Here is a 13,204-nt window from a genome sequence, read left to right on the forward strand (position 1 = left end):
AAGGCGGCGGCTGCGGCGGCGCGGACCCTCTGGCCTCGCCTCCCCCGCGCGGCGGCGCGCGTAGCGGACGGGCGTCCCCGCACCCCGCGAGGAGGGACCGCAGGCCCGCGCACTTTTACTTTCGCTGCCCTCCTCGAACGGGGCGCGTCGCGTCGTCACGCAGCAGAGTAGGCGCGGCCCGACAGCGGCTCGGTCAGCTCCCAGGTACGTCGGGCCTTTCCCGTCACCGCCCTTCAAAGCTGCCCCCGCAGCAGTCCGCAGGGGTGCGCTGGGCGCCGACGCGGTCGCGGGGGATCCCCGCTAAGCCATCGTCTGAGCGCGGAGCCGGAGGCTGGCTGGCTGGCGGGCGGGCGGGGGTGGGGGAAGAGCCCCCGGACACCAGGGCCCGACGCTCTCGCGGCCCGGGTCTGCGCGCCTCGCTTCTCCCCGGACGGGGGCGACGACGGTCTGGTAGAGCTTTCAGGTGGCGCGAGCGTCCCTCTGGGGGTGTGTCTGCGCTCCCCGGTTACTGCAGGGACCGAACCCCGCAAGTGGGAAACCCATCGCCGCGAGAAGTGGGGAAGGGTCAGTAGTGCAGATCCGCGCGGGACTCTCGCACCCTAACCCCGAGCCCGGCCTCTGCGCTGGGGTGAGCTTCACTGCCCCTGCGTGTGCCTCCGTCCTTAAAATATCTGATGAGAAAGTAACTTAGAGCTTTTAAGCTTGGGTGAGTTCTTGAAATAAGAATGCCAGGAAGTTCCCCCTTCTAACTTTAACTTCTGTAAATGAGAACTTGTGTTTAGAACTTAGATACAAGCCAGGATAGAGTTTTTTACTGCTTTCTGGGGGACGGGAGTTGATGGGCTGATTACGTGTAAACAGCTCAGCCGGCTGAGATGATGCTACTCTTACTGAAGGTCTTGTCTGCACTTGTCATTAACTCAGATCTTTACCCAAAAGCAACTGGTGGATAGGGTGGCCTCACTTGAAAGCAGAGATCAAAAAAGGAAATGGCAAACATCCTATTTGAAAATGGCTTATTCACCGGTATTTTAAGTTTCTTCCTGTTCTAAGCAGAGAACATTTGCATCTTTAAACTTTTATAATGCACTCATTTTATGAAAATTGCCAGAAGTTTACAGCATGTTTTGTAAGTTTCTAAGGTATCAGTTAAAATTTTTTGGATTGTTTTCGTTAAGAATTTGGCTTCGTTGATTAAATACCTTATTTTGATTTTCCTGATTGAGCATGATTTATGGTTAAACGGCATTGTGGGGGTGACCTTCTTATCAAGATCTCCTAACAAATATAAGTTGTGTTTACTCCTTATTAATAAGAAGCTTGCTTTTCCAGATGCCTGGGTGGCCCAGTGGGTTGAGGCCTCTGCCTTTGGCTGGGGTCATGATTCCAGGGTCCTGGGATCGAGCCCCACATAGGGCTCTCTGCTCAGCAGGGAGCCTGCTTCCCTCTCTCTCTCTCTGCCTGCCTCTCTGCCTGCTTGTGATCTCTTTCTGTCAAATAAATAAATAAAATCTTTAAAAAAAAAAAGAAACTTGCTTTTCAAAATTATGTTTTCCCCCAGAATAGCATTTAAAATTTATATTATTTTTCCTCATACCAAAAAGCCAGGCCTGAGTTTTGAACGCTGTCTTCTTTATCAATTACTAAATTTAAAAAAATGCAATCGTTACTTCTTGCTGCTTACTCTTACGAAATTTATTTATTTATTATTTATTATTATTATTATTTATTTTTTAAATTGTGGAAGAACATATGTCTCGGGGTACTTCTTTCAAAGATGGACTATGGATAAAAACTATTTTTTTTTTTGCTTTTGAATGTCTGAAAATGTCTATCTCACCTTTGCTCTTGAATGATAATTTAAATGGGTCTCGACGTCTAGATTGACAGGTGTGTCTTCCCTGCCCTTTGAGGATTTCATTACATTGTTTTCAGGCTAGATCAGGAATTTTTATTCTTTTTTGCTGAGGATTCAATATGTATTTATAATTTGGCAACTTATTTTTTTTCCAGTTTGAAAAAAATGTTTAGCTATTCTGTCTTTTAATATTTGGATCCACAGCAGCGTACATGGCAGGCTTGGAGTTCTGATTTCTTACAGAAGACTTCTAGTAGGCTGGGATTCAGCTAGGACCAGAGGGCAGAGACTTTTTAGATCCATGTTCAGATAAAGGGTAGCCTTTTCCCTGCCTGTGGCTTTATGGAGAGTACACTTTCAGTTCCCAACAGTGCATTGGGCTCTCCATTCCTTCTCCACTCCGGCTTCGGCTTTGTGCAACCATTACAGCAGTAGCCTTGATGTGGGTTATCTGGTCATGGTTCGCTAGAGACCATGGGGCTTCAGGTTCCTCTCAGTTCTGGATCCGCAGATGTGCACAGCCTAAGTTGCCGGTCCTGCCAGGCTTACCTGTCAGACTGGTATCTTTCCCTGGGTCTTGGGCCAGTAATGCTTCGCCACTCTGTCAATATTATGAATTCTTTAAGCAGATGATTTTATACTTTGTACAGACCCACAACCCTCATTAGATAGGCTTCCACTCTTGCTCATTGTAGCCACTGCTTTTCCCTTTCTCAATGTCTTACTCCGTGGAGCTCTCAGCCCCATGCTGTAATGTTGAGGGGAAATGGGAGGAGAGAGATGTGACTGTCATCTTCAGTGCCAGGTTGTTAGTGGTCCTGTTGGCATCACTGGTAATTGTTATTTGTTGAAAAGTCACCATGCCATAAGTACCACATAATGTTTGTATGAAACGCCCAAGATCCCTGCTGTTACGAATTTTATAGTTGAAAGACAGAAGGCTAGGAAACATTTTAAAAATAGATGTATTTGACCTTTAAGTCTCAGCTGAAAACTAGTATAAATTTCTTAAAATTGGTGCTATTTATTATAAAATTGAATTGATCAAGTGAATTTTGGTTGTCCAGTACAGTTCATACTAAGATGATTTTTTTTTCAATAACTGATTCAGCAGAAAGACAATGGGATAACTATAGTACCAAATCATCTTACCCCTGTCAGTTTTAGGAGTAGGGACAATACTGGATCTATAGTCTTTATGGGTTAGTTTCTGTTGTCTGCTTTTCTGCCCTTCTCTACTCATTATCTTTACTTCCTATAGTATCTGGTTGTCTTTTATGGTGTACTGGACATACACTTTGAAAAACTGTTTGTAGGAAGAAATTTGAGGCCCAGATAATATCAGTCTCTTCTAGAGAAAATTTCCCTTAACTTCTGCAGGTAGCTGTGAGCACTAGCATTCCAGAATTCCTCTTCATCCATTTTCAGACACAGAGACTGTCTGAACCACCCGGATAGATCAGAGCTGTGCTATGGTCTACCTAAGGGCGTAGTTTCTCCTGGTTTAGCTTTACCTTTCCATCCATGATTGCCCCCGACCTTAACCTTAAATGTTCCATCCCTTATGGCTGTCAGAGTGTCGCGCAGCCTATCAGATGAGGCTTATTGTATTCAAGGTGATAAAGGATGAGGTTGAAAATTTTGGCAGAGAACTGGAAATTGTAAAAAATGACATAGCGGATGGGGAAAAGAACCAAAGAGAAGTTAAATAGATGAAGATGGCAATAACTACAAAATTTAAAAGCCATGGATGGATCCACCAATAGATTAAACACAGCTGGAGAGAGAATAAATTAGAAAGTACATCAGAAGAGAGTATCGAGACTGAAACTTGAAGAGACAAAATATGGAAAGAACAGAAGAGAAGGGGCCTGGAAAATAGAGCTAAGCTAGTGCTTAGATGAAAACGTCTGACCATAAATGAATATATTAGAAATGAAGAATGGCTGAAGATTAGTGAGCAAGCATGTACCTTAAGAGATTAGAATAAGAACAGTAAAATAAATCCAGAGGAAGCAGAAGGAAGGAAATAGTAATATAAGAATAGAAATTAGTGAAATAGAAAAGAAATAGAGGATCTATGAAATGAGAAGCTGGCTTTTGAAATGCTAGTAAAAAATGATAAACTGCTGACCACCAAGACAATAAAAAAAAAAAAACAGGCACAAAGAACTCCATCTAAGGGATAAGACAGGACATTAAAATAGTCAGAGGATGTTCTGAGTAACTGTGTCAATAAATTTGAAAATTTAAAAGAAAATGATAGATCCCTTGAAAAACACAATTTACCAAAAGCTGACAGATAAGAAAAAGAACATCTGAATAGTTCCATAGCTGTTAAGTATATGTAATGTATTTTACAAAAACAAGATAAATGTATAGATAATAACAACAAAACTGCAGGCTCAAAAGGCAGCATTGGTGAATTCTACTCAAGGAAAGGAAGGGAAATGTATACGGCAATTTTACTCTGAATATAGATGGAAAATTCTAGAGAAAATATTAGTGAATAAAAATATCCAGTAAAATATAAAAAGTATAATATATCCAGACTAACTTGAGTTTATTCTAAAAAGACAACATTGTCTCAGCACTAAATAAATCAAAGTAAATCACCAGTATTCTTAGAGTGAAGGTGGAAATCCATGTAATCATCTCAATGGGTACAGGAAGATAAAAAAGTATTTGATAAATTTCAACATTCAGTAATCAAGAAAACAAAATAAAGGTATTCAGATTGGAAGAAAGAAAAAAGAACCCATTACTTCTGGGTGATATGATTGTGTACATGGAAAATAAAAATAATCTACAAACTGTGGAATTACTAAATCAGTTTAGCAAGGTTGCTTAAGTGCATGGTAAACACATAAAATTTAATTGAATATATATATATGTGCGTGTGTATTTCCAAATAGTTATATATATATATATATATATATATATATATATATATAGTGTTACCAGTACAAGGCTAAGACAAATAGATCAGAATTGAGAGCAGTGAGAGAGACACACTCACTCCTATGAGGACATGTGGCTATTGGCAAGGGTAAATATTGTTGATTGTTTCCCCAAAATGATCTTTTTAAAAATGATGCTGGGTCAATTGAATATCCATATCAGAAATAAAACGAATCCAGTCCACTATTTCAAATATTAATCCCTAGGAATAAAAGGCAAAGCAATAAAGGTTTTGGAGAATAATAAAGAGGGGCACCTGGGTGGCTCAGTCAGTTGGGCATTTGCCTTTGGCTGGGGTCATGATCCCAGGGTCCTGGGATTGACTCCTTAGTCAGGCTCCCGACTCAGCAGGGAATCTGCTTCTCCCTTTGCCCCTCTCCTGCCAGCCCTCCTTGCCCTTTCTCTCAAATAAAGAAAAAATAATAAAGAGAATATCTTCATGATACCATAACAAAGGCTTTTTAAATAGGCCACAAAAATGACTACTAAGAAACAAAATAGAAAACACAAGAACGTCTGTTCATCGAAAGAACTCATGTAGAAAGTGACACGGAAAGGTGTAGAGTGGGAGAAGATGGAGTCATACCTTGTTTTGTTGCCGGGGGGTGAGTTCTGGATTTTTTTACAGATTTAAGTTATGTAACAACCCTGTATTGAAGAAGTCTGTTGCTGTCATGTTTCCAACAGCACTTGCTCACTTTGGGTGTCTGTGTCACCTTTCAGTAATTCTGGCAATATATCAAACTTTTCCACGCTTATTATATTCATTATGATGACCCATGATCAGTGATGATGACTCACTGAAAGCTCGGATGATGGTTAGCCTCCGTTAGCAAGAAATTGTTTTTATTTTTGTTTTATTTTTATTTTTTTAAGATTTTATTTATTTATTTGACAGAGAGAGACACAGTGAGAGAGAGAGAGAGCACAAGCAGGGGGAGTAGGAGAGGAAGTAGACTTCTGGCTGAGCAGGGAGCCCAACATGGGACATGTCGACATGGGATCCCAGGACCCTGGGATCATGACCTGAGCTGAAGGCAGACACTTAACTGCCCGAGCCACCCAGGTGCCCCAATAAATCATTTTTAAATGAAGGTATGTACTATTTTTTAAAAGACATTGCTCATTTAACAGACTACTGTGTAGTGTAAACTTAGCTTGTGAGTGCACTGGGAATCAAAATTCATTTGACTCCCTGTATTGGGATAGTTGTTTTATTGTTGTGGAACTGGAGCCGCAATATCTCTAAGGAATACCTGTATCTGTAACACATGCATCTTCTATTCTGAGAGTATATATCTTTATATATGTGTATAAATTATTAAATTAAGTATTAAGTATATATAATTTAATATTTATTATAAGTATTAATGACAATCCAGTAGAAAACAGTAGGTCAAACACTGAAACCGTGCACATTGCAGATGAAGATGTTCAGACTCATTAGTAGTCCAGGAAATAGATTCAGATTACAATGAGATGACACTACCTCCTACCAGAATTGCTGAAATGAAAAAGATTGGCCGTGCACAGTGGTGGCAAGATCTAGAGCAGCTGGGCTCTCATACAGTGCTGATGGGAATGCCAACTGTGGCTTATCCATACTATGAAACACTGCCACCCATTGGGAAAGAATCAGAAATGTCAGGGGCACCTGGGTGGCTCAGTTGGTTAAGCATCTGCCTTCGGCTCAGATCATGGTCCCTGGGTCCTGGGATCGAACCCCACATCAGGCTCCTTTCTCAGCGGGGAGTCTGCTTCTCTCTCTCCCTCTGGCTGCTTCTCCTTCTCCTGTGCGTGCGCGCTCACGTGCGCACGCTCTCTCTCTCTCTCTGTCTGTCAAATAAATAATTTTAAAAAGGAAAACCTATTAAAAAAAAAAAAGAATAGAAGTGCCTCTCTGTGTGGAAGTAGGAAGATGTCAAGCTACATTGTTAGGTGAGAAGTGAAAGTCCAAAATAACTCTGCATAGTGTGGCCCCATTTATCTAGCAGAGACAGGAGGCGATGCCAAGCAATTGCATTAGGGCGGCCATAAAAAATCTGGCAGCAACAGCTATTAAATTTCCAAACCAATTTATGTATTAACATTATGTATGTTTTAACTCTCTCTGCCTATAAATTATATAGCCTGTGTTTTGATAATCTCTCATTCTGTGGAGGTGGGAAATTAGTTTTACCTATAAAAAGTGTCCTTGGGGTTAAATTTTTAAAAATGTCTTGTGCAGTTTATGTAGTGAGCAAATACGGACAGAGGAGTGCAGGCACAAGGAATGAGAGAGCTGAGTCAAGCCAAAGAGGGATACACGGCCCAGGAGGAGGACAGAAAGAGGGTGCTGGATTTATGGGTGTAGGGAATCTCCTGGTGGTGGAGAGTGTGCGGACCACTTTACTTCCCCCACATTCATCCTAACAGCCCATCCAGACCGAGCACTGCTTCTGCACTTCTCTGCAGGAAGAGAACCTTCTGATGGTCTCATTTTCCATCAGCCCAGCAGCCACCTGGCTGTGGTTGGCGTTCCCAGCATTCCTCCTCCCTGCCAGTAGTAAGAGCCAGACAAGCTTGAGGAGCACGGGACTTTTTGTCTTATGGTGAAAACTTGCTACCACTGGAGCTGTGTTCAGTGAAGAGTTGTCCAGTGAGAGCTGTGGCTGGGCTCTGTGAGATCTCTAACTCATAGGGGACATCGAGGCAGGGAGGAGGCATGCTTAAATACAAGAAGGTTTGAAGTGCAGGAGTAGGTGATTGTAAATCCATATGGTTAGGCCTAGCTCATTTCTTTCTTTGTTTCTTAAACATTTATTTACTTACTTTAAAGAGTGAGAACGTGAGCATGAGCAGGGGGTGAGTGGGGGAGAGGGAGAGCAGCTCAGCAGGGAGTCTGATGCAGGGCTTGATGTCAAGACCCTGAGATCATGACCTGAGCTGAAGCCAAGAGTTGGACACTTAACTGAGCCACCCAAGCCTAACTCATTTCTTCACCTGCTGGCTTATTCGTTCCTCCATTCATTCATTTACTCATTCTTTTGGCTCATACTTAGTGAGTCGTGCTCTGTACTCCAGATGGTATTGGGCTTTTAGGTCATGGCATAGGGGCAGAAATCTTGGTCGGTATTGCCGGATGTGTCAGGGAACTCATTTGTCATCCTCATTCATACATTCCATTTGCCTCTGTTTTCCTGGTGGAGTGTGTGTGTGTGTGTGTGTGTGTGTGTGTGTGTGTATGTCTTACAAAACATTTCTCAGGAACAGGAGTCGTGATAAACTGTCAAACACAACTGCTCATTTGAACCTCTTTTATTTGTAGGTTGGACCCTTGGACGATGTCACGTGTTTTGTGGACAGTATGGGTGTTGGGGGCTATAACCAAACTCTCCAAGGAAGAGGGCCCCGATCAGGCTTCTTCTCCATCCTGTGACCCCATGGGTGTCTGTGATGGCCGCTTCAGATCTTTAAAGTCCATCCCGTCAGGGCTCACGGCTGCTGTGAGAAGCCTTGACCTCTCCAACAATGAGATTACCTACATCCGCAACAGGGACCTGCGGGGCTGCGTGAACCTCAAGGCTCTGAAGCTGGTGTCTAATGGAATTAATGCCATAGAGAAAGATTCTTTTATTTCCCTGCAGAGTCTTGAACATTTGGACTTATCCTATAATCTCTTATCAAACTTATCATCCTCCTGGTTCAGGCCCCTTTCTTCCCTAAAGTTCTTAAATTTACTGGGAAATCTTTACAAATCCCTTGGGGAAACGCCTCTTTTTTCTCAACTTACAAATTTGCAAATTCTGAAAGTAGGGAGTATTGACAGATTCACCGAACTTCAGGAAAAGGATTTTGCTGGGCTCACTTTTCTTGAGGAACTTGAGATTGATGCTTCAAATCTCCAGAGGTATGAGCCAGAGAGTTTGAAATCCATTCAGAACATCACCCACTTGGTTCTTCGTATGAAGCAGCCTGTTTACTTGCTGGAGATTTTTGTAGATCTTTCAAGGTCCTTGAAACATTTAGAACTGAGAGATACTCACTTGAACACTTTCCAGTTTTCGAAAGCATCCATCAGGGAAACAAATACATTGATTAAAAAGTGGACGTTTAGAAACGTGAAAGTCACTGATGGAAGTTTTAGCGAACTTGTGAAACTGCTGAATTGTGTCTCTGGAGTGTTAGAAGTCGAGTTTGAGGGCTGTACCCTCGATGGGCTTGGTGATTTTGACATATCCGATATGGACAAAATTAAAAATATAGGTGGGATAGAGACCTTAATAGTACGGAGGTTGGCTATTCCATATTTTTACTCATTTTATGATATGAGTAGTATCTATTCACTTACAGCAAACGTGAAAAGGGTCACAGTAGAAAGCAGTAAGGTTTTTCTGGTTCCTTGCTTACTTTCACAACATTTAAAGTCACTAGAATATTTGGATCTCAGTGACAATTTAATGGTTGAGGAATCCTTGGGAAACTCAGCCTGTGAGCAGGCCTGGCCCCTCCTGCAAACCCTAATTTTAAGGCAAAATCGTTTGAAATCATTAGAAAAAACCGGAGAAACTTTGCTTACTCTGAAAAACCTGACTAAGCTTGACATTAGTAAGAATAATTATGTTTCTATGCCTGAAACTTGTCAGTGGCCAGACAAGTTGAAATACTTGAACTTATCCAACACGAGAATATACAGTGTCACCCGTTGCATCCCCTGGATGCTGGAAATTTTAGATATTAGCAATAACAACCTCGATTCCTTTTCACTGATTTTGCCACAACTCAAAGAACTTTATATTTCCAGAAATAAGTTGAAGACCCTACCAGATGCCTCCTTCTTACCCATGTTACACGTCTTGAGAATCAGCAGAAATACAATAAGTACTTTCACTAAGGAGCAACTTGATTCTTTTAGCACATTGGAGGCTTTGGAAGCTGGCAGTAACAATTTCCTTTGCTCCTGTGAATTCTTGTCTTTCACTCGGGAGCAGCAGTCGCTGGCCCAGATCCTGACCGACTGGCCAGACAACTACCTGTGTGACTCTCCATTCTCCGTGCGCGGCCAGCGGGTTAAGGACACGCGGCTCCCGGCCTCTGAATGCCATCAGGTGGCTCTGGTGTCTGCCGTGTGCTCAGTCCTCTTCCTGCTGATACTGCTCACGGGGGTCCTGTGCCACCACTTCCATGGGCTGTGGTACCTGAAAATGATGTGGGCCTGGCTCCAGGCCAAGAGGAAGCCCAGGAAAGCGCCCCCCAGGGACGTGTGCTATGATGCCTTCGTGTCCTACAGTGAGCACGATTCCTACTGGGTGGAGAACATGATGGTCCAGGAGTTGGAGCACTTCGACCCTCCCTTCAGGCTGTGCCTTCACAAGCGGGACTTTATCCCCGGCAAATGGATCATTGACAATATCATTGACTCCATCGAGAAGAGCCACAAGACCATCTTTGTGCTCTCAGAGAACTTTGTGAAGAGCGAGTGGTGTAAGTATGAGCTGGACTTCTCCCACTTTCGACTTTTTGATGAGAACAACGATGCTGCCATTCTGATTCTTCTGGAGCCCATTGAGAAGAAGGCCATCCCCCAGCGTTTCTGTAAGCTGCGGAAGATAATGAACACTAAGACCTATTTGGAGTGGCCCACAGATGAAACTCAGCAGGAAGGGTTTTGGTTAAATTTGAGAACAGCACTAAAGTCCTAGATTCCTTCATTAAAGGCCAGTCTGGGTCTGCTGGTGGTCTTTGTATATCACTAGTGGTAGCTTATTCTGACACGGCTGTATGGAAACTGTTTGCATACTTGCTTATTAAAACCAGTAAAACTGTTGATATTTTGTTTTTGTTTTATAAAAACTACCACAGTAAAAATAAAAGGTTCTTGGTTTTTCTTTATCCTGTGAGAAAATCATGATCTAGTCCATTACTGACATCAAGATTATCTGTAGCTTAGTTCCTTAGGAAATAGCACAAACGAACAGACCTCATAGGAATATGTTAGTCAGTTTTCTGCAGAGATACTCATTTGTGTCTGCAAATGGCATTCTCTGCCCCACTTGACTGTCTCCTCTGTTTGACTACTCTTGAGAACAACAGGGCAAAATGTTGGGAACTCAGCCAAACTTGTCGCTATTCCTAGAAAAAAAGTGCCTTGAAAATTTTTCAGGATGCAGAATACCTACATGGTGATGTCACATGACCTGGGTCTGCCTTTCTGGGTGTTGGATGGGTTTCTTCAGTCACAGTTACTTGAGAGAGAGACCCTAGAACACCATATACAGTAAATTGTATCTTTCCATGGAAATGACACTGGTGAAGAAGAGCTGACCCTTGAATAATGCAGGAGGGGCAGTGATATATCCTCTCCCCACTGTGCACTTGGAAATCTGTGCATGTGACTTTGACTTCTCAAAACCTAAGTACTAGTAGTTTATGGTAGACCGGTAGCCCTGCTGATAAACAGCCGATTGGCACACATTTTGTATGTTATATGTATTATATATGGTATTCTTACAAAAAAGTCAGCTAGAGAAAAGAAAATGTTAAGAAAATCAGTAATCTGTGCATAAACGGACCCACACTGGTCAAACCACTGCTGTTCAAGGGGCAAGTGTGAATAAAATACTCTATTTAGAGGACTTCAAAGGAAGCTCCCATATCCCTGACTCTGATCTTCCTTCAACCTTTAGCTCAGTGTGAAGTTCTAATGAGTTCCGAGTTACCCAATCTTCTAATCCATTTCCTCTGGAGCATCTTGCTTTTTTTTTTTTTTTCCTGTGAAAAAGCCTTATTTCTGACTCTAAAAAAGTCTCTTTCTTCTCCCTCTGAACATGTGAGCTAAATAGATTTTAAAATTTATTTTAAAATCTCTATACCTAGAGATTTCTCAAAATGACTCCAAAATAGTTGATACACAACAATTTAAAGACAGACACTACTTCTGCATGTTAATTTTTAAAAAGATTTTATTTTTAGTTTTGCAAGAGAGAGGGAGCATGAGTGAGCATGAGCAGGGGGCAGGGGTAGCAGGAGAAGCAGACTCCCCACTGAGCAGGGAGCCGGATGGGCTCAATCCCAGGACCCTGGGATCATGATCTGAGCCAAAGGCAGACACTTAACCGTCTGAGCCACCCAGGCACCCTCCATATGTTAATTTTTATAATCTAGAGTTAATACTACATTTAATGTAATTAATTAAGCTCAGAGCTATTCACTGATTCATTCCAAATTTCTTCCTAAACTGGGAGCCACTTGTGAAAGAAAGGGAACTTTGCCTGACCTGCTCAGTTCTTTCTTTCTTTTTTCTTTTTTTTTTTTTTTTAAGATTTTATTTATTTATTTGAGAGAGAGAGTGTGAGAGAGAACACAAGAGGGGAGAAGGTCAGAGGGTAAAGCAGACTCCCCACAGAGCTGGGAGCCCAGCGTGGGACTCGATCCTGGGACTCCGGGACCATGACCTGGGCCGAAGGCAGTAGCTCAACCAACTGAGACACCCAAGCACCCGGTGACCTGCTCAGTTCTTAGCCAGAACTGGGTTTGTGTGGTTGATTGGCTCTGGAGTCCAAAAAACCTGGGTCCATAAATGTGTATCCTTGGGCAAGTCACTTAAGTGACCCCAAATACTGTTCTGCCCTTAGGATAGGAACACTAATATGTACATCATATAGGTCTGAATATACAGTAATTTAGGTAAAACACTGAGTGTGTGCCCCTTGATGACCATTCCCTCTGGAGGGGGGAGGAGGACAAGGGGACCAAGCCTCTGAGAAAGGGAACCATTCATGCTCACCAGGGGTGACAGTGGTGCCTATGTAGATTAGCTATTATTATTTTTTCTCAGAGAAGTGATTCGTCTTCTCATAGATTATAGTTTGTAAATGTATATTTTTCTGTTACGGGTTCTCTCAGCGATCTAAGGGACCCTGTTTTTTGCAGAAAAATACCGCAGAGAAATAAACTCATTAAGTACAAAGCAGTTTTAGTCCTGAGGAAACTCAGATAGTGTTTCTTCTCTCTCATACCAACTCCTGGGAAAGTGTCATGGAAGAGATAGTAGCCAGCACAAGAAATACAATGGACAAGTTCAGGAGAAGGAGAGGTGTTACAAAAACCAAGGACAATAATGGATTTTTGCTTTATTTCTCTGTGCCCTACATTTAAGCACGATTTAATTATCACGAGAACCAGACAAATTTAACATAGATTTGGTCTGTAGGTTTAGATTTCCAGTAATTTAAACAGCAAGAGAAAGCGCTCCATAGTTAGTTGGTAGATTGAAAGTAATGTTATAAAAATAACCTTTATTTTTCTCATTGCAGATGCTAAACATGTTCACCATAGAAATTTTGGAAAAGAGATAAGAACATATAAAGAAAGTAAGAATCCACTCTTATCCCTTTACCTTGTGGT

General features: G+C 42.2%; 1 protein-coding gene across 7 annotated transcripts; it reads left to right on the plus strand.

The window, feature by feature from the left end:
* Positions 1-74: 74 nt before the first annotated feature.
* On the plus strand, positions 75-10,690 carry TLR2 (toll like receptor 2). Of its 7 annotated transcripts, XM_045083270.1 has the most exons (3): positions 968-1,129; positions 8,127-8,708; positions 9,603-10,690. In XM_045083270.1, exons 1-3 carry the CDS (start codon positions 1,098-1,100, stop codon positions 10,498-10,500), a joined length of 1,512 nt encoding a protein of 503 aa, XP_044939205.1. In that variant the 5' UTR covers positions 968-1,097; the 3' UTR covers positions 10,501-10,690. The 7 variants fall into 7 exon arrangements, with proteins under 7 accessions (XP_004772055.1, XP_004772057.1, XP_012901069.1 ...); XM_004771998.3 differs by lacking the exon at positions 968-1,129 and adding an exon at positions 75-204 and having other exon boundaries at positions 8,127-10,690; XM_004772000.3 differs by lacking the exon at positions 968-1,129 and adding an exon at positions 460-564 and having other exon boundaries at positions 8,127-10,690.
* The last annotated feature ends 2,514 nt before the right edge of the window (positions 10,691-13,204 follow it).

Source organism: Mustela putorius, unplaced genomic scaffold (assembly GCF_011764305.1).
Source record: "Mustela putorius furo isolate JIRA1106 unplaced genomic scaffold, ASM1176430v1.1 tig00000056_pilon_pilon_pilon, whole genome shotgun sequence".
In the NCBI taxonomy this organism is placed as follows: domain Eukaryota; kingdom Metazoa; phylum Chordata; class Mammalia; order Carnivora; family Mustelidae; genus Mustela; species Mustela putorius.